Source organism: Rattus norvegicus, chromosome 1 (genome assembly GCF_021556685.1).
Source record: "Rattus norvegicus strain SHRSP/BbbUtx chromosome 1, alternate assembly SHRSP_T2T, whole genome shotgun sequence".
In the NCBI taxonomy this organism is placed as follows: Eukaryota; Metazoa; Chordata; class Mammalia; order Rodentia; family Muridae; genus Rattus; species Rattus norvegicus.
In genome coordinates, this window is record NC_141534.1 from 167,432,337 (window position 1) to 167,455,650 (window position 23,314).

General features: G+C 48.1%; 1 protein-coding gene and 1 long non-coding RNA gene across 5 annotated transcripts; one reads left to right on the top strand and one right to left on the bottom strand.

Moving 5' to 3' along the window:
* Positions 1–659: 659 nt before the first annotated feature.
* Dnajb13 (DnaJ heat shock protein family (Hsp40) member B13) lies at positions 660–15,484 on the bottom strand. 4 transcript variants are annotated; one of them, NM_001005885.2, is given in 8 exon segments: positions 660–2,109; positions 2,566–2,642; positions 3,138–3,251; positions 5,149–5,262; positions 6,301–6,458; positions 9,587–9,748; positions 11,051–11,154; positions 15,399–15,472. In NM_001005885.2, coding segments are annotated over 8 exon segments (951 nt in total). In that variant the 5' UTR covers positions 15,467–15,472; the 3' UTR covers positions 660–1,955.
* Positions 15,485–17,320: 1,836 nt separating this feature from the next.
* On the top strand, positions 17,321–18,884 carry LOC148007767 (uncharacterized). The gene is made up of 2 exons (XR_015652187.1): positions 17,321–17,607; positions 18,795–18,884. It is a non-coding gene; the product is annotated as an uncharacterized LOC148007767 (long non-coding RNA).
* Positions 18,885–23,314: the final 4,430 nt, after the last annotated feature.

The following is a 23,314-nucleotide window of genomic DNA, read 5'->3' on the forward strand; positions in this document are numbered from 1 at the left end:
AGTGACCTGCCCAGGTGTCTGACTGAAGGCTCACATTTGCATTTGACTGTTGTGCTGAGATGCTTCCTGGAGCCCAGGCCCTCTCCAGGTCTTTTTTTTTTTTTTTAACAGAGAGTCTCTGTGTAGCCTAGGCTATCCTAGAACTCGTTCTGAAGACCAAGCTTGTCTCAGAGATCTACCTGCATCTGCCTCCCAAGTGCTGGGATTAAAGGTGTGCACCACCATGCTTAGCCCTCTATCTCAGGGTTTTTCTGTTGCTGCCTTCATGATGGTTCAAGATGGCTTCAGGGATAACTTGATCCCAAGGGTTTGGGGACAGCGGGGACAAGACTGAATGTGTTTGAAAGTAAAATACTTGACAAGAGCTGCGTTCCCACTTTAAAAAACAAGGAAATCTTTTAGCTGGGCATGGTGACACATGCTTATAATCTCAGCATGTGGGATGCTGAGGCAGGAGGATCAGAGGTTCAAGGTCAGTCTCAGCTACTGCCTCAAAATTTAAAAGGGCAAAAGCTGAGTGTGGGGGTGCTTTAAATCCCAATTCTCAAAAGCAGAGGCGGGAGGATCTCTTTCAAGGCCAGCTTGGTCTACAAAGCAAGTTCCAGAACAGCCAGGGCTACAAAGAAATCCTGTCTCAGAAAAAAAATTTTTTTTAATTTATTTATTTATTATGTATGAGTACACTGTTGCTATCTTCAGACACACCAGAAGAGGGCATCAGATCTCATTTCAGATGGTTGTGAACCACCATGTGGTTGCTGGGATTTGAACTCAGGACCTCTGAAAGAACAGTCTTAACCACTGACTCTCCAGTCCTGAAAAAAGATTTTTTTTATTTATTTTTTTTTTTTTTGGTTCTTTTTTTTTTCGGAGCTGGGGACTGAACCCAGGGCCTTGCGCTTCCTAGGTAAGCGCTCTACCACTGAGCTAAATCCCCAGCCCCAAAAGATTTTTTTTAAAGACAAAAGGGAAAAGCCTTAAGCTAATGTGGCGATTTGGTGACAGAATTCTAAGCAATGTGGACAGTCTGGGTTGTTTTCATATCTTAGAAACCACCGAACCTGCTTGATGCCCACAACCCTAGACCTAATCACAGCCTAAACTCAAACCCCAGACAGGGCAAGCACCTTAGCAAGGAAGAGGAACACAGCATTGTTGACCTTAAAGGCGTGGGTGTGGACCCAGAAGCTGGACCTCCTCCAGGTCACCGGGCAATGATGCCGTGGCTCTCTATAATCTAACCATGAGCGTTTTCACACCAATGACCCCAGTCTTCTACCTGTAGGCAGGTTGTAAGCTTCACCAACAAGGTCAGTAGCCTTGACAACAAGGTCAAGAGTCAGGTCGTCAAGGGCCCATGCCTCCCAGACTGCTGGCCCAGAGGCAGCTTAAAACTCATTTCATAGACGAGGAACCAAAGCAGAGGTGGAGGCCAGAGCCCTTCTGGCACTGTGCTGTGGGTGTGGCTCTTAACTGAAGCTTGTGAGCCTAGATGGAGTGGCCTAGGGTTCTGATGGCTGCTTAGCCACGGACACAGGAGCGCCGGGACAGCCGCTGCCTCTTCCTGTGCTTCACTTTCCCTGTCCGTAGTTCTCAAGACAGCACAGTCCACAGATGGTTCCTCTAAAGATATATGTTGTGAGACGTCAAGACAGAAGGACCCTGGAGGTCACACAGCCCTGTCTGGTGTTGCAAGAGACTCTGAAGTCTCAGTGAACAAGTCCATGCCTAGGAAGCCAAAATGGGGCCCCAGGTGCCTAGCTTTTTGGTTCCTAGAGGTAACATCCCCCCGACTCGCTTCCCGTCATAGTTAGAGGATAGGAAAGGAATCTTTATTATGTCAGCCTAAGATCTCGTGCTTCCCCATCTTCACAGGCTGTGGGGGCTGAGGGGGTAGGAGTGGGCAAGGCCCAGCTAGCCCTCTCCATCCCTGTTCCTGCTCAGGTCCCCCGGAATTAGGTCAGCAGTGCCTGGCGCAGCATCTGCTTCTTCTGGGGTGTGAGACGGGTGGGGAACTGGATGTCGAAGAAGATGAAGAGGTCTCCCTTCTTGGTGGGGTCCTCAGGCAGCGGCATCCCCTCACCTGGCACCATCTTGAAGTACTTGGGGCTGAGACAGAAAGAGAAGAAAGGAAGGAGCATAGAAGACTCACAACACTCCTGGAAATCCTTGCTCAAAGTGAGTACCCTCCTGGCTGGTCCCCCCCGCCCCCCGGGATTGCACAACTCTCCCTAGGATTCGAGGCCGACCTGGGGTGGGAGTCAGACCTTCGCTTCTCTGAGACTTTTCTTGGAACAAGACTTGGGAGCTACTGCTCCATGCTCTGATGAAGATTTTGGGGATGGAGACAAGAGATGGACCAGCACTGGGCTTCTCGGGCCTATGCAGGGGCTTCCCATGGGTTAGAGAAAGGTGATCCCACCATAGGGTGAACACAGCCCGTGGCTCAGGCAGAGGCCAGTGGATTTGAATCCTAGCCTGGGTTCCCAGGGTTCCCTGCACAGCCCTGCCAAGTCTTAGTCCATCTTCTCTGTGGCTACTTGGGGACTAGGCAGACAGACTCACTGGACAATGTCGTTGATGGGGATGTTGAGCAGCCGGTCATCAAGGGTCTTCACCTCCACAGTGCAGCAGGTAAGGGCCTGAGGGTGGGGGAGGTTAGAGTGAGAGAGAGGTCTACAGGGCATCACTGCAGCCATTCTATTTAGAAGGTGTCTGGGAGTCTACCTGGGTTCCAACCCTGAGCTAGGCAGTTCCGTGATGACAGAGTGTAAGGCTTTTGAGAGGCAGGGGTGACAGGCTCTGAATGCTGCCACACAGTAGGGGCAGCAGCTCTAGGGTGAGGTGGGCAGGTGTCCTCACCCTGAGACCTGAAGTGCAAAGAATGAGTCAACGGGGGCACCTTGAGGAGAACCACTTGGACATGTTGAGAGCCTGGGGACAGCAGCAGGACCAGGACAGGGTGGGAAGATGAGATGGGGAGGGGCTGTCCCACAGATCCAACTAATGCCAGGGAGAGAGATATAGGGCCCTGCCTGTGACTGCAGAAGTTGGTTAGGGGAGAAGAGATGGAACTGAGCTGCTGCAGGTGGGGTTCACTCTGGGCCCCCATGGCCTTCTGTGCTGTACCCACTCACCTTGCCCAAAGGAATGGGGTACACAAAGAAGAGGTTGTCCTGCTCCCTGCGGAAGCGAGGGTGCAGCTTCTCCTTTACGATGAAGATAATATCGGCCGGGATAATGTTGGGGCCCTAGGCGGGGAAAGCCAAGGGGTAACGGGTTTATTGCTTATATGATTTGGCCACATTTCTGTCTCTACTTGTCTCCAGGTCCTCACTGTGCAAGGAGAACTAGGCCCAGTTTTCTAGAGGGAGCATTCAGTGTGGCCTAGGGCCACCCTCTAGAGAAGCTTCCCTAGATCAAAATCACTTCCCACTCCCAAAGCACTTCTCTACTGAGCATGCTCAAAGTAAGTGTTCTCAGTAGTGTGGGGCAGGGACTTCCGCAAGTGATAGCTAGACCCTGAGCTGGGGTCAAACAGCTGCTCTGCCTAACAGAAACTCAGCAGTGATCTCTTCGCTTCAGTGAGCTGCCTCAACTCTGACCACTGAAGACAGAGAGCAAGAGCAGCTGCTGTTCCCAGGACAAGAAATAGTCAGATGGTCAGAAATTGCCTTATAGTCAAAAATTGTAAGCTCAAAGCCCAGATGAAGGGAGGGCCAGAGGTTAGGCTCTGAGGAGGCTCTGGGCCATGCCAAGGTTGGGAAAAGCTGGCCAGAGTGGAGGATGTTGGCACTGAATATCTATTTGCTTGCCTGTCTTCTCGCTTACTTATGACAGGGTCTCACTCTGTAGCCAGACTAGCCTGGAATTCGCTATGTCACCCAGGTTGAACTCAAACTCCTAAGGCTCAAGTGATCCCCTGCCTCAGCCTCCTGAATTGCTGTGGCTCGCAATGGCCCAGGTTGAAGCATGATTGTTGGAAGCAGGTGTTTTCCACGTAAGAAAGGGACAAGTGGGGGCAAGAGAATCCATCTCTCTCAGCTCTGAGCTGGCCATTACTGTTTCTTGTCAACATGTAAGCACTTGGGATCCTTGTACAATAACAATGTTTCCACAGGTATTTTAGCTTAATATTGTTTTGTTTTTTTTTTTTTTTTTGGTTCTTTTTTTCGGAGCTGGGGACCGAACCCAGGGCCTTGCGCTTCCTAGGTAAGCGCTCTACCACTGAGCTAAATCCTCAGCCTCTTAATATTGTTATTAATTAAATGCTTCTGAACATCTTTCTCCTTGCACCAAGAAAAGACACTGGAAGGGAAGCTGAACTGAGTTCTCCCGCCAGGGGTGTGTGTGTGTGTGTGTGTGTGTGTGTGTCCCACTGTGTGTGTGTTCCTCTGTCTCTGTCTCTCTCTGTCTCTGTCTCTCTGTGTATGTGTGTTCCTCTGTGTGTGTTACACTGTGTGTGTGTTCCTCTCTGTCTGTGTGTATGTGTGTATATGTGCACACGCGTGTTTCCTCTGTGTGAGCACAGGCCTATATTCATGTATGTGCTGGCGGAGGCGACAAATTGACACTTGCTCTCCATCTTATTTTTTTTTTTTTTTTTGGTTCTTTTTTTCGGAGCTGGGGATCGAACCCAGGGCCTTGCGCTTCCTAGGTAAGCGCTCTACCACTGAGCTAAATCCCCAGCCCCTCCATCTTATTTTTTGAAACAGGATCTCTCCTGACCCAAGAGCACATCAATTCAGACTGGCTGTTCAGTAAACCCCAAGATCCTCTGTCTCTGCCTCTCCAGCACTGGTATCACAGGGGCTCTGCCAATGGCGCTGGGGACCAAGTCCAGGTCTCCATCCCTGGGTGGTATTGGGTCATCTCCCCAGGCCCTTCTTTCAGCCTTTTGTGTTCATATCTTGAGCAAGTTTCTTCCATCTCGGACCTCAGTTTCCCACTGTGGAAAATGGTAGTGATCCCCAAGCTGAGCTCACAGAAGCATTGGGATGCTCTGTCCCTGGGAAGGGGTTCTGGGGACCACCTAACTCTAGACCAAAACTTGTAGGAACAGGAAAAAAATGTGTTCCTTCCCTCTCGGTCCCCCCACTACCTGAACCTGGTGACTGACTGCCCCGAGCCAGCTTCTCTCCCTCTCACCTGGTCCCCTTCCTTCTCAAAGGTGATGCGTGTGCCCTGCCTCCACCCAGGCCTCACATCGATGGTCAGGATCTTGTCCTTGATGGTAGAGGAATACCCATCTTCATTTAGCACCTACGGTGACAGGGGTAGGGACGGGGAATTGTCTCAGGGGAAAGGCCCTGTAGGGTGTACTCTGTACCCATAGTAATGGGGGACTAGAGTCATTCCCACTCCCATCCCACTGTCACTAGATTTAAGAGCTTGTGACTCTCCAAGGCAAGGCATGTCCTCAAGTTGATGAAGCTGTGGCCTGAGACACCAGTCACCACAAGTGCTGGCCACCAACAAAAACATAGTGAAAGTTTCCTATCTCCAAATCCCAGAAGTCTGGCCCTAATCCCAACGTCCTCCCTATCCTACACTAGGCCCCACTACCCCTCAGTGTCTATTACAAGATCACTAGAGACCCCAGACTTCGGTTTCTAGGAAGTTACTGGTTCATATGAAGAAAGAGGGGGCTGGTCACAAGCATGCAGTGGACCTCTCAGAAGGCAAAATACTGAGCCTCATGCAAAGCATCCCTTCCCCCACCCCTCCATTGTGCCTGCAACCCCATGAGCTCACAGTGCCACCTTTGGACAGCATGGCCACAGTGGGTATCTCCCCCAGGCAAAGGGGAGGAAGAAGGCTGAACCACAGGCCATAGTCAGGTCAGTCCAAGGACTACTACTACTCACAGCAACTACTCACAAGGGTCTTCGCTAAGCTGTCGCCTTAGAGACTGTGCTGCCCACCTCCATGCCCACCCTGTGGCTGAGGCACACAGTCCTTGGGGTGTGGTCTGTAATGCCCTGGAGTGAAATGAATAGCAGATTCTTTCTACTCCCACTCCTCCGCTTTCCACTAGGGTGGCTGGACTGGGAAGGGAGAGACCCTGTTCCCATTAGATAGATGCAGAAGGGACTTCTGTACCAGAAAAAAAGGCTGAATCTTTATATTATTCATTCAAATTTCGATTCTAAAGTCTAAAATTGCTGAGTCTTTTGACCTAAGAGTTTCATGATTCCATCAGAAAAGGTTGCCAAGTTTTCCTGTTGGGGGAGGGGGACCTGCCAGGGAGGTTTGTGGAGGTAGATGGTGCCTGGTAAGGGGAGCCAGCCTAGTACTCACCCTTCGGGAGATCTTAATTTTTTTGGTGCAGCCAAAGAATAAGTCCTCCAGGGACAAATAGAGGTCTCGTTCAATTGGAGGGTCTTGTTTCTGGACCCCTCGGCCCCGAAGCCCCCCAAAATTCAAATCTATATCATTTCCTTCTGCATCAAAAAATTCTAAAAGAGATAGGAGGATGAGTAACAGAAATGATGTCCAAAGACACAGATCAGATAGACAGACAGACACACAGAGACACAACACAGATGCACACAGAGATGCACACATACACAGACACACAGAGAGACACACACAGATGCAGACACACAGAAATGCACGCATATGCACACATACACAGAGACACACACACAGATGCACAGACAGACACAGATACTGAGACACACAGAGATGCACGTATACACAGACACACACACAGATGCACAGACACAGAGACACACAGAGATGCACAGACAGACATAGATGCACAGACACCCACAGACACATACACCCCTATATTCCCTTGAACCTCTTCAGTGCCCCAAGAATAAGGCTCAGCACAGCATTCCCACCTCTCAGACCCATGGACCAAAGACTATCTGTTTTGTTTCATTTTGTTTTTGGCCTTGAATTCAGGGCAATCCTCCTACCCCAGCCTCCTCAGTGCTGGGATTACACGAGTGAGCTACCACACTTGGCTTCGAGAAGCCACTCTTAGATGCAGACCAGTGATCACCAGCCCTTGCCAGGTCCCAGTGCTTCCCTGGGACTCCCACAGAGTGAGGTGGGGGCAAGCTCCTGCTGTGTGTACAAACTCAGGCATCGCTCTAAGCGGTAGATCCCCGTAGTGCAGACAAGATGGCCATTCAGGCAGAGTGGGTCAGAGCAGCTAGGCCACTCTGCCCTTCCCCAGATCCTACTGCTGGTTCTCTGTCCTTTCCCATGACCACCCTAGACAACCCAGCCTCAAGCTCTCTTGAGTTACAAGCTGATACAAAGAAGGATTTGGGCTGGTCAGTGGCAGTAGTGAGTGGTTGACAACATGTCCCAAGCTCCTTTCCTGCTCTCCATCTGAGAGCCCACCTGATGACCTTGCCTTAACCTGATGGCAGAGAGAGGGAGAGGGAGAGAGGGAGAGACAGACAGAGAGACAGAGACAGAGATAGAGACAAAGAGACAGAGACAGACAGAGAGACAGAGACAGAAACACACAGGGAGAGAGAGAGACAGAGAGACCAGAGACAAGACACGGGGTGGGGGAGAATGATGATGACCTTTGGGTCTGCTTGTAGTACTGTAATCCTTTGAAACTTGGTTTTTTAGTCTGTGGCACAGGGTAACATTTGTCCTGCCCTATACCATTAAGTTGAGAAACAGCTAAGCCTTTGGGAAAGCCTGCTGTGTATCAGGCTCTGCACTCAGTGACTTTCATCCTTACTTTATAATCTAGAGAGTCCAAGAAAATGCTCACAGTTCCATAGCTAGCAAGTAATGAAGTTGGGACCGGTACCCCAGGACCACTTGGCCACAGAACTGTGCCCTTGGTCAATGTGCTATATTTGCTGGATGTGGGGCCCTTGTAGGCTTTGGAGACAGAGGTAGCTGTTATGTACCCTGTCCCTCATGGCCAGTGCCATGGAATGAGTGTGACAAGCTAGATGGCGAAAGGTACATCAACAGCTGGCAATGTGCTGTGGGTTCACGTGACAGCTGGGAGCCAATGTCACAGCTCAGCAAGTAAAGGGCACTTTTACCCACCTGACTCCTGAGGGCGACCTCTGATCTGCACACACTAGATATAGCGAGGCTTCCTTTTTTTTTAAAAAAAAAAAAAAAAAAAAAAAAAAGGAACAAGGAGGTAGTTCCATAATAGGAGTCTTTGTCTAGCCCAGTGGTTCTCAACCTTCCTAATGCTGTGACCCTTAATAAGTTCCTCATGTTGTGGTGACCCCAGCCATAACATTATTTCATTGCTACTTCACTGCAATTTTGCTACTGTTGTGAATCAACATGTAAATATTTCTTGAAGATAGAGGTTTGTAAAGAAGTCATGACCCACAGGTTGAGAACCACTGACCTAAACTACACAAGGTCTCAATTTCAATGCTCAGTACCACAGAATCTTTTTAAAGACAAATTTCTGAATGGACATGGTGGATGTTAACAGTGAGTGACTGCATCTAGGAGAGGAAAGGAAGTAGAGAATTTTTCAATAAATCCTGTTTTAATTTCAGTGTGGTTTATATGTGTAATACCAGCACTTGGGAGCCTGGGGAATTTGAGGCTAGCTTGGGCTACAGAATGAGACCCTGCCTCAGATAAATAAACAAACAATCCCTTTTCCTCTCCATTTCTCTGTTTATTTCCTTCTTTTTCTCAAAGATTTATTTATTTTATATAAATGAATGCTCCATTTGCATGTACATCTGATGTCAGAAGAGGGCATCAGATCCCATTAGGGATGGTTGTGAGCCACCATGTGGTTGCTGGGATTTGAACTCCGGTCCTCTGGAAGAGCAGTCAGTGGTCTTAACCGCTGAGCCATCTCTCCAGCCCCTTCTGCTTACTTCTTCGCTTTGTTTTTTTGCTTTGTTTTGTTTTGTTTTTTTGGTTCTTTTTTTCGGAGTTGGGGACTGAACCCAGGGCCTTGCGCTTCCTAGGCATTCTGCTTACTTCTTAAAGAGGCAAAACCAGGCTGGATGTGGTGACTCACACCTGTAATTGCCAAGAGTTCAAAGCCAACTGGACTATAAGATGAACTTAGTCTTCCCTACAGAGTGAGACCAAGCCTCAGAGGGTGCAGGGATGGCTCAGTGGTTAAGAGCACTTGCTGCTCTTGCAGGGAATCCGTTCCCAACACCCACATGGTGACTTGAAACTACCCCTAATTCTAGTTTCCAGGAGCCCTGATGGCTTCTGACCTCCCTGGTTACCAGGCACACATATGTGTATCTATAGGCAGGTAAAACTGTCATACACATAAAATGAACAAGTCTAACATTTAAGAAAGGAAGAAAGAAAGAAACGAGAGAGAGAGAGAGAGAGAGAGAGAGAGAGAGAGAGAGAGAGAGAGCTGGGTGTGGTGGTACATGCCTATAATTCCAGCACTTGGGAGGCAGGGAGATCAGGAGTTCAAGGTCATCCTTGGCTAAGCCTTGCCTGGCCTGGGAAACCTGCCTCAAAAGTAAAATAACAAAAAAAGCACACAAAATAAATAAAAAGCAACCAAACCTAGCCAACAAGAAAGGCATCTTCTACAGCGGTATTCTTTCCCAGTAAGAAAAGGACCGGGGTGGGGGTGGAGTCTTACCACTGAAGGGGTTGTCTCCTCCAAAAAACTCGTGGAACACTTTTTCAGGGTTGCCATGGAAGACATAGCCCGTTGTCCATGGAGTCTGGGATCCAAACTCCAGAGGAATCCCACCCTTCAGGCCTTCCTCGCCAAACTTGTCATAGATGCCTCGTTTCACTGCTGTGGGTAAAAGTGACCTTGAGGAGGACTCCGGGGCTTATGTGACTGGAGAGACAGAGGTAGTGAGAGAGCTGAGGGAGGTGGGGGACAAGGGCAGCCTTATCTCCTGCAGGCTGGAAGTCTCTAGGAGGTAGAAAGTCAGTGACACTCGCTGTCAGTTCAGTGTCACTAGCCTATAGATCCTATAGGATAGCCCAGAAAAGCAATGAGAGAAACCTGCCTGGGTTGGGCTTTTGAGAGGAACTGAGAGACTGAGGGTCAGGTACATCCTGGGGTTGACTTAGCTCAGTCTTGGGAGGGAAATGTAACATTCTAAAATCTTAAAATTTTAGAATCTAAGAATTCTGAACTTGGAAAAAAAATTTTTTTTTTTTGGTTCTTTTTTTCGGAGCTGGGGACCGAACCCAGGGCCTTGCGCTTCCTAGGCAAGCACTCTACCACTGAGCTAAATCCCCAACCCCTGAACTTGGAAATTTTAAAATCCAAAAAAAATCAGGGCTGGAGAAGCCATAGTCTAGCTGTTTTAACCAACAGTGGCCACAGTCACAGCCCCCAGACCATCCCCTAGAGAAGTCACAGTCACAGCCCCCAGACCATCCCCTAGAGAAGTCACAGTCACAGCCCCCCAGACCATCCCCTAGAGAAGTCACAGTCACAGCCCCCCAGACCATCCCCTAGAGAAGCCACAGTCACAGCCCCCCAGACCATCCCCTAGAGAAGCCATAGTCACAGCCCCCCAGACCATCCCCTAGAGAAGACACAGTCACAGCCCCCCAGACCATCCCCTAGAGAAGCCATAGTCACAGCCCCCCAGACCATCCCCTAGAGAAGCCATAGTCACAGCCCCCCAGACCATCCCCTAGAGAAGCCAACTGGGCAGCTGTTCTTTGCCTAGTAGTGAGTCACCCTCATCCCACACGACTGATTTCCAAAGGGTGAGGTCTGATGGCTCTAAGCTTTTCCTTGCCCTCTGCTCCTGCTGTCCCTGGAGATAGTCTGGGACAATAAATCAGAACAACGTCTGCTCTGCCTCAGCCCTCTGTCTCTGGCAGCTGCCATTCCCCTCCAAGCCTCAGGAAGGGTCCTTTCTGCCAGCCAGAGGCAGAGGGGCACGCCCACTCCTGTGCTGCTTCGGCTGGGTAAGTCCATCCACCTGCCTGGTAGTGGCCTGGTTTGCCCTTAATTTGTCTGGCTGCTGGGAGGGAAGATGACTTATTCCTCTCTACTGTCCTCTGCAGAAAACCTGACAGTCTAGGCACTTGAGGAATAGTCTTAGTGGAGGGGTGGCCCATCATCACTCACGGTCGCTCAGCACGTCGTAGGCTTCTGCTATTTGCCTGAATATTTCTGGTGCAGTCGGCTCATTTGACTTTAATGGGTGGTTCTTCAGGGCAAGCTTCCGGTATCTAGATGGGGAAGGAGAGCAAGCCTTTGCCTCTGACCTGCTTGTGAGGCTAGAGCATGGCCGGGGCTGGCTCTGCTTTGTTATGAACCAGAGAGAGTAGCACAGGTATCGGCGGCTGTGGGGTGTGTTGCTTGGACCTTTTAGAAGAGAACCTGGGGTAGAAAACACAGTTGGCCTGAAGCCTGAGCGCTGATCCCTAGGCATCTGTCCTGTGGCTGCTTGTCCCCTTAGCTGTCACAGCTGAGACCTAAGGACAGCAGGGATTCGGTGGTGGTCCACCTGTGAGACCAGAACACTCCCAGGTTAGCTTCTCGTCACTGTGACAAAATGCCTTTGGTTAGCGGTTTTCATCCGTGGGTGGCTGACTATTGCTTTCAGGTCGAGCATCATGGCAGGAGCCAAACGGCTTGCCTGCATGGCAACCAGGAAGGATAGACAGAAGGAGAAGTGGGAGAGGAAAGGGAGAAAAGAGTGGAATGGGTGTGAAAAGGGAGAAAAGGGGCAATGGGGACACACAAGAGGGAAAGGGAAGGGAAGGGAAGAGAAACATGGGGGTGGGGGTGGGGACAAGACATCAAAGGCCAACTCCGGAGACCACCTTCTTCTAAGTAGCCCCTACCTTGTAAGAGCCCATTCCAATATGAAGGGATTAACCCATTAATTAATTGATTGATTGACAAATTAATGACATTTACACCCTCCTGAGCCAGTTGTTTCCCACTGGCATAACCTGCTAGGAACAAAGCCTTTAACCAACGAACACTTCATGTTCAAGCCCCAACATCCTCTACCTACTTGGCTCGAAGACTCCCCCACAAGCCAAGCTTAGCTCCCCTCCCTACATAACTCCTCCTTCCCTTTCTAGTCACAAGTCTGGGGCCTACACTGCGGTCTGCAGTCTCCCTGTTTTCCCCAGAATTGGTTCCTGTGGTACGGAGTTCATCTAACTCTGTCTTGTGTCTACTTTGCAGAGGATCATGTCTGACACAGGCTTCTCGAGTGTGTTACGGCCCTCGGGTCCCATTAGGCCCTAGCACTCTCTTCCACCTCTGGGCTCATGCTTGCCCCACTTTCATATCTGCCATCCCACCACTCTTCCCAGGGACGACTGCAGCGTCTGAGGCTACAGTCAAGAGAGATCGAGTGGATGATCTGTGGAGTTTAAAGGGATCATTCACTAAGGCGCAGGATGGAGACCACCACAAAAGACAGTCATGCAGGGGAAGGGGTGTTCTGACCTTCCGAGTGAAAATGGGGAGCTGAAGTGAAACCTGAAGGATGTGCATCTGACCTGGCAGGAGCTGAGACCAATTAAGGGATCTGAGCCCTCTGGAGTGGGCACATAGGAAGGGGACTGTTACATAAGCACCGAAACCACTCTCTCCTTCTATCCTCTTGTTTCCCTCCCCTTTAGGAAGAGGTGCACGCAGGGAGGCATTCGACCAAGGAAACCTGCAGGGAAGGGCAGGGAATCTTGGCTTGGTACCATGCAGCCCCTGCTGGGTCTGATCAGGGCACCCGCTCTGCCCAGCCCTAGCACATAGGCGTCTGGTGCTCTGCAGCTTCTCATTTCACAGCCTGCAGTCTGAGCTCATCTCCCACACAGCAGATGCCCATTTCCTACCAGCCCACTTCCCTGAGCCACAGACATCTGTGCCCCACCCCTGTATTTCAGGTCTTCTCCCTGGCCTTGCAGTTCTACCAGATCCAGAGCCCAAACAGGACCTCCATTCCCACACCCACCCACTGCCACAGCCGGAAATCTTTTTTTTTTTTTTGGTTCTTTTTTTTTTGGAGCTGGGGACCGAACCCAGGGCCTTGCGCTTCCTAGGCAAGCGCTCTACCTCTGAGCTAAATCCCCAGCCCCCGGAAATCTTTTTTTAAAAAGGAATTATTTATTATATGAATGTAAGTACACTGTAGCTGTCTTCAGACACACCAGAAGAGGTCATCAGATCCCATTTCAGATGGCTGTGACACACCTCTCCTGTTCCTCCATCCACCTCATTTATTAACACAGTCTCTCAGTAACCTGGAACTCTCCAAGTAGGCTAGGCTGTCTGTTCAGGTAGCCCCAGGAATTCACCACCCTTGTCCAACTCCCCAGAGCCAGGTTACAAGCAAAACACAGCTTTCTTCATGTGGGTTCTGGGGGTCCAGCTTGGATCCTCTGCATGCAGCTGCTTTATCAGCCGGGCCATCTGGGTACTCTGCTCCTACTCCACAGTTCTCTCTCTCTCTCTCTCTCTCTCTCTCTCTCTCTCTCTCTCTCTCTCTCTCTCTATCTATCTATCTATCTCTCAGAGACGAGAAGCTGAGGCTCAGAAAGGTTGAATTGCCTGAGTATGTTATATTTGCTGTCCTAGGGGTTTCTATAGCTGTGCTAAAACACCGTGACCAAAAGCAGCTGGAGGGGTTTATTGTATCTTACATGTCTGCAACCAAATCAAATCTTCCATCATCAAAGGAAGTCAGGGCAGAAACTCAAGGAGGGAACCTGGAGGCAGGAGCTGATGCAGAGACCATGGAGGGGTGCTGCTGATGAGCACAGAGGGTAACTCTGTGACTTGGTCAACCTGCTTTCTTAAAGCACCCAGGACCACTAGCCCAGGGATGGCACCACCCACAATCAATCACTAATTAAGAAAATGCACCTTGCCTACAGGCCAGAAGGGTGGGGACATTTCATCAATTGAGAATCTCTCTTCCCAAATGACTCTAGCTTATGTTGAGTTGACCTAAAACTAGCCAGCACATTGGTCTTCTGGTAACTAGGCTATGGTTAGCTATTTGCCACGGTAGCCATCCTTTGACGAGCCCCACTGGTCACCTGCTTTCTCTCATGGTAACTTTTTACTTGATGATTACCACTGGCCAGTAAAAGCCCTGAGCAGTGGGTGACATCACACACTACACAGAACTGTCTCAATTGTTTAATGAATTTATCTGATTTCTCCATCCCCACTGGACACCCACTTATCCCTCCCCTTCAGTCCACACAAGCAAGACCTGGCCCAGGGAAGAAGGGATCGTGTCTGATTTCTTATTCCATTTGCCACATACAAGCCCGTGGGATGACAGTGGCATTTTCCTCTCAGGGTGGCTGTGAGGATTAAATGAAGCAATGACAGAAGGCTCTCAGAACAGCACCCACATGTTCAATACAAGCAGCTAGTGTACCTCCAAACCTCCAGTTGCCTCAGATGCTTCCTTTTGTCTTTACCTTGGATGACACAACTGATTTCCAAACTCAGTGTCTCCTGTCCAGCCTTCTCAGGAGCCTTAGTCCTCCTTCAAGCCTCACCCTTTGGCTTTAATTATCTGGACAGCCTCCTTAGAAGCCCCTCGCCTCTTAACACAAGCCTCTGCTGCACCGGGTACGCCTCCCTTTATAACAATACACATAAGATGAGGGCTCCATAAATATTTGCCCAAAACTTCTTTTCAAAGAAAAACTTTAAAAGATCAAAAATTTCAGAAACAGGGTTGGGGATTTAGCTCAGCGGTAGAGCGCTTGCCTAGCAATCGCAAGGCCCTGGGTTCGGTCCCCAGCTCCGAAAAAAAGAAAAAGGAAAAAAAAAAAATTCAGAAACATAGCCTGACCTTTATCCTAGATGTCCCTCTAAACACACACACACACACACACACACACACACACACACACACACACACACACACACACACACACAGACACACAGACACACACACACACTTCTTCTCTTTTACAAACAGGGCCTTGCTATGTGGCTCAAGCTAGCCACTGACTCACTGTTTGGGGGTTAAAGACATGGACCATCTCACCCATATCTAGACTGTCACAAAGTCCCTGAGACTTGACAGAGGTGTTCAGAGACAGAGATCAGTCAGTGACAAAAACCCATGTGATGGCCAAAATGAAAACTGTAACATCCACTTGTCCCAGTCATTTCTGGTCCACATGCCTGTGGCTCTCCATGAGACTCAAGATAAGTTCCAAATGGTCCTTTGTCCTTATTTCATAGCTAGGAATTCGGACATGACCCAGGAAGAGCTAAGGGACAGGAGTTTGGGGCATTGGAAGCCCCCTGATGCACTGAGGGTGTGTCTGAATTTCCAGTTCGTGTCCTGACCAGCACGAAGTCAGATAGGGCATACAAGGGAAGAGAGGTGCCCCTTTCCTACCCTAAACTGCGCAGGGAAACTATTTGGCTGGCATCAGGGCGGGGCTGCCTCTGCACTTGCTGGGCTAGGATCCCACCCACTTACGCCTTCTTGATCTGGGCATCCTCTGAGTTGCGATTGACCTGGAGCACAGCATAGTAATCCATCCCCATGGCTGGTAGCAGTGGGTCAGTTTTTCCTCAGACTCCAGCGTCTGTTCGTCGGCGTTCTGTGGTTGCTCCTGACAACCACGAGTGGCACCCTGGGAATTGTAGTCTTTCTATCTTGAGGAAACGGCTGTGGGGCGCTCATAGCTGGTTCCGTGATCTCGATAAAGGTCACACAGCTCAGAAACTGGAGTCCCCGGCGCCTTTTTGCTTATGTTTTAGTACAGCCACAGCCTTTAAAATCTTCAGAATAAAGCCGGTTGTAGTGGTGCAACATCTTTAATCCCAGCACTCGGCAGAGGCAATTGTGGGCTGGGGGATAGTCTGATGTACATAGTAAATTTGTTGTGGGTCTGGGGTCATTCAGAGATTCACTGACTCAGTTTTGGTTTTAGTAGAGACTTTTTTTTTCCTCTTTTTCTTTTTTCTTTTTTTCGGAGCTGGGACCGAACCCAGGGCCTTACGCTTGCTAGGCAAGCGCTCTACCACTGAGCTAAATCCCCAACCCCAAATTAGAGACTTTTTATTAAAAAAACAAAACAAACAAACAAAAACTGGCCAGGACCAAACCAGAGAAAATTAATCGAGGTAAGACTCTGGCTATTGTTAGCCAAAGGATTATAAAGGAAAGATCCACAAAGTTATAATTTTGGGGGGCAAATTAATTCATATCGTGTTTGGGTGTAGGCAAGGCTTGATTTTGTAGCAGACATCCAGCAGGTGCCTCCGCCATCAAGCAAGCTGACGTTTCACAGAAAAGCAGAGCTTAGCAGTTAGCCTGTTTGACCTTGTGACCTTGTATGAGTAATTGAGCCAGGGAACGGTTTTGCAACAATCAGCAATTTTTTTAAAAGATTTATTTATTTATCATATACAAGTACACTGTAGCTGTCTTCAGACATACCAGAAGAGGGTATCAGATCTCTTTACAGATGGTTGTGAGCCACCACGTGGTTGCTGGGAATTGAACTCAGGACCTCTGGAAGAGCAGTCCATGCTCTTAACCTCTGAGCCATCTCTCCAGCCCAACAATCAGGAATTTTTAAACAATGGCCCAACTGTACCAGGAAGCGGTCCATCCGTCTCAGGCTAGCTCACCTGGTATATTCAAGGTGGGAGCAACTTCCTCATGGCTTACACAAGTTACAAACAACTGTTTTTACAAGCCTAGCACAGTAAATTTATCCTCTAAACATACTGTTCACCAGGACAGCTAGATCTACCTAGAGAGCTTGTCTCTCTTAAAAGTATTTGTTTTTTGTTTTGTTTTGTTTTGTTTTTGAGAACAAGTTGAGTGTGGCATAAGACCAGCTTAGGCTATGGAATAAGTATTTTTTTTTCTAAAAACAAATTTATTTGGCTGATTATTTATTTCGGTTTTTGAATTTTCGAGACAGGGTTTCTCTGTACACACTGACTGTCCTGAAACTCACTCTGTAGACCAGGCTGGCCTCAAATTCAGACCTACCTCTGCCTCCTCCTGGGCGCTGGGAATAAAAGTGTGCACCACTACTGCCCAGCTCTTGTCTGATTTTTTTTTTAAGATTAAAGGATAGTTTTATATCTTCAGAAAAACAAGATTAAAATGTTCTCATATACCCTACCCAGTTTCCCTGTTGGTGCATTACATTAGTTCAGCACATTACCTGCTAGGCAGCAGTTTAGAGCAGGTACTGAGATCTCACCGGACTGAGCCAAACCTGAGTTCAGTCCCAGCATCCAGGTTGGGCTTACAACAGCCAATAACTCCAGCAGTGAGAGATCCAGACACTTCTGACACTTCTCACCGGAAGTCACAAGGGGGCACTGGAGAACCGGGAAGTGAGTCGCTGCCGAAGGCTGAGCTGCTTGCTCCACAGCAGACAAGATAGACAACAGAGAATCAGGGAGCAGTCACGACCGGAACATCAACTCTAGAGACCTAAGGAAAGCAGAGCGGTGTGGGCTCAGAGAGCCAACCCAGGGCTGAAGAGCACTTGCTGTTCGTGCCGAGGACCTGAGTCCTGTGCATAAAGCTCTGAACAGCCGCCTTCTCCTCTCAGGAGCATTTTATTACCCAGGGCCTTGCGCTTGCTAGGCAAGCGCTCTACCACTGAGCTGAATCCCCAACCCCTCTCAGGAGCATTTTATTACTTTTCCAGTGAAAGGTGAGACCCTAGCACCGTGGAAGCAGCATGCATTTTGGAAATAGTATCATCTCACTTTTGCTACTATGGAGCAGTGTGAACTATGGTGACTTCCTTGGGCCCGTGAGTCCCAGTTTCCTCTGTTGTAAAACTGAAGTGATGCATTAGTTCAGTAAGACTCGGACTATGCAGTAGAGTTTAAGGGGGCTGGCAGGAATAGATATAAAATATTATGCAGGGATTATAAAATATATATCTGTGTGAATTCCCCTAGGGGAGAATTCCAAGATATTAAGTGAAAACGGATAAACCAGAGGACAACAGAGTGACCTAATTGTGCACAACATAAAGTAAGAGAAAGCTATATCCCTCACGAACGTGAATACATATACAGATGCAAGTGTGAGCTGTCAAAAGCACTTGATACATATATAGAACTAGGTGTGGTGGACCTCAGCGGGCGAGAGCCTGAGGCAGGGGGTTAGTGAATTTGAGAGCCTATCTTTAAAAAAAAAGATAGATATAGAATCATTGGACTTGGAGAGACGGCTCAGTGGTTACAAGCACTCACTTCTTTCAGAGCACAAAGGCGCTTGATTCCCAGTACCCACATGTTGACTCCTGTAACTGTAGGTAAAATAAGATATATATTATGTATGTATATGTATGTATGTATATATGTGAAACTGATAATATTAATTTCTTAGAGCAGACTTTTAATTCCACATAATTCAATGTCATTTTTTGATTTTTGTAGTTATGTACATACCAATTGTGTATGATTCGAAATTTATAAGAAAAAATAGGAGTCATTCCTATACCTGTAGTAATAGTCACCCTGCTTAAGCAAGATGGCGTTTGTGAGGCTGCCAGGACGATGTCCAACCAAGGACGCCTTTCATTTTTCTCTGTCTACTCTAGTCAGCTGAGGAGAAACAATAATAATTACTGATATTTAAAATACATTTACTGGGGGCTGGAGAGATGGCTCAGCAGTTAAGAGCACCAACTGCTCTTCCAGAGGTCCTGAGTTCAAATCCCAGCATCCACATGGTGGCTCACAGCCATCTGTAATGGGATCTGACGCCCTCTTCTGGTTTGTCTGAAGACAGCTACAGTGTATTCATATACATAAAATAAATTAATCTTTAAAAAATAAAATAAAATACATTTTCTAATAGCTCTCCTGTCCATTATCTCTTTTCTAGCCTTTGCTGATGAACCAAGAGGCTGAGGAGATAAAGACATCTTTCAAAGTTCTGGAGCCACTTAAGTAATAAAGTCATTTCTGACTAAAAGCATGTTGGTTTCTTTCTATTCCACCATATTGCCAGTACAATAACCAACATGTCAGCAGCCCTAGTTACCACAGGGCAGCTCAGTTCCGTTCCTTTGAAACCCTACAAGCCAGGTGATAGTCACCAGGTGTTCTGTACTGTCAGGCCTGCACCCTGCACATGGGAGCATAGGCAGCCCTGTCAATCGAAAGGACACATCCAAGTCTTACTGGACAATAGGCAGCATCCGTCACCAAAGACAGACAGAAAATACAGACAGCTAAAGAGAATGCAGAACTCATGTGTTTTTCTTTCTGAAGACTATTGGTCTATTGGGTTGGAGAGATGGCTGAGTGGACGAAGGTACCTGTGACCAAGGCTGCTGTCCTGATTAGAGTCCAAGGACCTAGATGATGGGGGGAAAAAAACAAAAACAAAACCACAAGCTGTCCTTCGTTGTAGTATTTGCAAGCCACTCTCCATTCCGTGTACACAAAATAAAGATGGCCCGAGATGCTCGACAAGTCTTACTGTGAGGGCCAACTAGGACCCTGGGAGATCTGCCACTGGGAAGGTAGAAGGCCAAGTGCAAAGCCAAAGTGAAAAAGTGCTGTCCTTGGTCTGCAACGCCTGCCAAAGACACAGAGCCAGAGGCTGCAAGCTTACACATTTACAAATCTATTTGCAAACTTATCATTGACAGTGCTTTAGCATAAGAAATCTACCTACAAGAGTGGTTTTCTTACTTTGCTCCCCGATTATTCCTGAAGCCACAGACTTGGCTACATTCACTAGGAGAAGAAGGGGTGTTTCACCAAGAAAAGAGCAGTGACTCCAACCTTGAACCAGGGCTGGTGCTCACAGGAAGAGCATTTGCAGGGCAGGCATGCATTTCTATTTTTCCCCAGCTGTTGATGGCAGTTGATGGCTGCTGGGGTCAGGGTGGGAGACATCGGAGGAGTCCTTATTTGGAGGGGGCAACTGTAGGGTGCCTGTGTCCCAGTAGGTGGTCCCACACTTGTATGCATATGAGCAACATTAACAGTACTCAGTGGGGAAAGAGGCTATGAGGGGAGTGAAGATGGCTCAGCAGTTAAGAGCAGTTGCTGCTCTTGCAGAAGACCCAGGTTCAGTTCCCAGAACTCACATGGCAGTTCACACCTGCCTACGAGTCTAGTCCCAAGGAGTCTAATGTCCTCTTCTGGCGCCCATCTGCACCTCCAGCTCTAGGGATTCCACTCCTCTGGGCTCCCCGGGCATCTGTATTCACATGCACAGACCTATACAAAAGAGCACACATACATATAGTTAAAAACCAAAAAAGTTATCCAATTTTATTTGATAATAAATCCATACTCCAATCAGAAACATGCTGGTGTGTGTGTGTGTGTGTGTGTGTGTGTGTGTGTGTGTGTGTGTGTTAGCATTTCCTGTCCTGTGAGGAACAATTATCTTTTTCAAGCAAAAAAAAAAAAAAAAAAAAAAGTCCTCATCTTTTAGATGTTGTGGTTTGATGAGAATGGCCCCCATAGGCTCATACATTTGAATATTTGTCCCCAGTTGGGAAGGATTAGATGTGGCCTTGTTGAAGGAGGTGTGTCACTGACAGTGGGCTTTTCAGTTTCAAAAGATTTGTCCTCTTCCTGGTATGCAAGTCTTGAGGGCTGGGAAAGGAAAGGCAAAAAATGACAGACTTTGAAGGGAGGGATGATGACTCTGCTGACGGGGAATGGGAGTGAACCTAAGGCTTTGGGCCTTTTCTGATGTGAGGAAAATCAGACTGTGGGGAAGGAAGAAATACTTGTTAGACGAGATAGAGTCAAGCTACCCAACATCTCAACAGTCTGTGCTTCAGACACACGGTTGCTGGAATTCCCAACCCCAATGAACCCACATAAAAGCATGACACCCAGTTAGAGTTGTCAGCTCTAAGCCTAGACTGGGCAGACCTAACACCACACTCACTCATTCCCCAGCTACAAGTCCCTTGCTACTTGCAGTTTCTCCTGGCCACATGGTTCTGCTCCATCATGGCTTTCTCCTCCTCTTCTTGAGTCCTCTCTCCTTCCTTTCTCTCCTCTCTACTTGCCCCCACTCTCAGAGCTCCCGTCCCACCTTTCCCCTCCACTGCCCAATTACAGCTCTAGCTTTTATGGACCAGTTAGAATGGGGAGAAAGTTCACAAGCGATCACCCGAGTAGGTGATCTACTGCTCATGGGGGGGCAACCCCATTTGAGGAAGCAGAATTAACATCAGAATACAAATGGCCTTGGGACAACACACGTCAGAGCTAAGTCGTCTTTAACCTGTAGAGTTGATGATGCTTCCTAGGAATGAGTTAGGTTTAGAGTTGAAGGCTGGAATTTTATAGTGAGACACACTGATATTTAAGATTTATTTTATTTTTAGGTTATGTGTACATGTGCATATGTGAATTCAGGTGCCCAGAGTCCATAGGTGCATCAGATCCTCCAGATCCTCCAGAGCTGGACTTACACGTAGTTGTAAAGTGCCTGAGGTGAGGATTAGGACTCGAACCTGGGTCCTCTGGAAGCTCAGCAAGCACTCTTAACTCTGAGCCATCTCTCCAGCCCCAACTCGCCAATATAGAAAGGAGACTAAGATGCGGCAGCATTGAGATGGGAAGAAACCTAGTGCTGTGTCACAGAAGGGATGGAAAGCTATTCTTCAAGAGAAAGGCTCACCAATAACACTGAACTCAGAAAACCAACCACAGAGAAAAAAATCTCTACCTGTAAAAAAGATTAAATAAGACCTAGAGTGGAGTAAGAAAGTAATATGCAATGGGCCACTAGATTTCATGAATTTGGAAGCCTTTTGTTTCTCATCTCTGGCCTCAGGAGTACAAGCATAAGAAGGCAGTGATGTCAGGTGCAATGGCACACTTTTAATCCTAGCACTGGAAGCAGAGGCAGGTGGATCTCTGTGCATTTGAGGCCAGCATGGTCTACAGAGTGAGTTCCAGGCCAGCCTAGGCTCCATAGTTAGATCCTGACTTTGGGAGTGAGGGTGGGCAGTGATGATGCTGGAATGCCATTGCCTTCTGGGCAACATGAGAAGCCTGGGTTGCTGGCTACCATGACACCGGCCAGTGAGTCCAACACTTTGCAGGTGGATGCAGGAGGATCAGAATCTGCAAGTCTCTTTCTGGGTTTGCCTTTTTTGTGTTTTGAGATAGGGTCTCAGACTGTCTAGGCTGGCCTCAAACTCACTATGTAACTGCATGTGACGTTAAACTTCTGAGTTTTCAAAGCTCCGGCCTCTGCTCTATACCTGCCGGAATCACAAACATGTGCTGCTCCTCCTAGCTACACATTCAGGTCTATCCTTGGTTCTCTAGAGAGCTTAAGGCCAGTTCAGGCTACTTGAGATCTTGTCTTACCAAACAAACAGCTTTATCTTTTATGTCATCTCTGGTACTAACAATAGAAAATTTCCTTCCTGTCTTTTCCAAAGCACACAGAAGATGATCTGCAGAGAAGAATTTGCCCATAATAATTTGTGAAGCATTTTTTGTAGGGGCTGGAGAGAAGGTTCAGCAACTGAGAGCACTGGCTGCTCCTCCAGAGGAGCCGTCTGTGTTCAATTCCTAGCATCCACATGGAGGTTTATAATCATGTTTTCATCTGGTCTCTGAGAACATCAGGCACATATATGGTGCCCAGACATACATGTAGGTAAAACACCCATATACATAAAATAATAAACTTTAAAAAACTCTGTGTAAGACAGAGTTAGATATCACTAACGTGACTGACCAGCAGGGCCAGCGATGTAGCTGTGGTGGTTTGAATACGCTTGGCCCAGGGGAAGAGGCACTATTTTGGAGGTATGACCTTGTTGGAGGAAGTGAGTCACTGCTTATCACCTGCCCACACACTGCCATGCTTCCTGCCCTGATGATAATGGACGAAACCTCTGAATCTGTAAGCCAGCCCTAATTAAATGTTGTCCTTTACAAGAGTTACCTTGGTTATTGTGTCTCTTCACAGCAATGAAACACTACGACAGTTAGCTTCGTTGGTAAAATGCTTGCCTAGCAGGCACCAAGCCCTGGTTCAGCCTCCAGCATTGCATAAAACCAGGCATAGTGGCCTGTAATACAGTCTAACACTCAAGAGGTGGAGGCTGGAGGATCAGAAATCAAAGTCATCTTCAGCTACATAGCCTGATCTTCGAGGTCTGCCTGGGCTACATGAGGCTTTTTCTAAAAAGCAAAGCAGCAGCCCTGACACACAGGGGACACAGAAGCCCATCCAAATGGCTGACTGAGTGAATTATTTATGCATTTGTGAATAACTAATTTCTGTTTCTGTCTTTACAGTGATTTTCTCTTGGAGATCATTAGAGCAGCCTTTTCAGAGCTCCCTTGAAACCTTTGAAGGTCACGCGTGGCTGGCATCCTCAGTGAACCAGATCATCAGCTGAG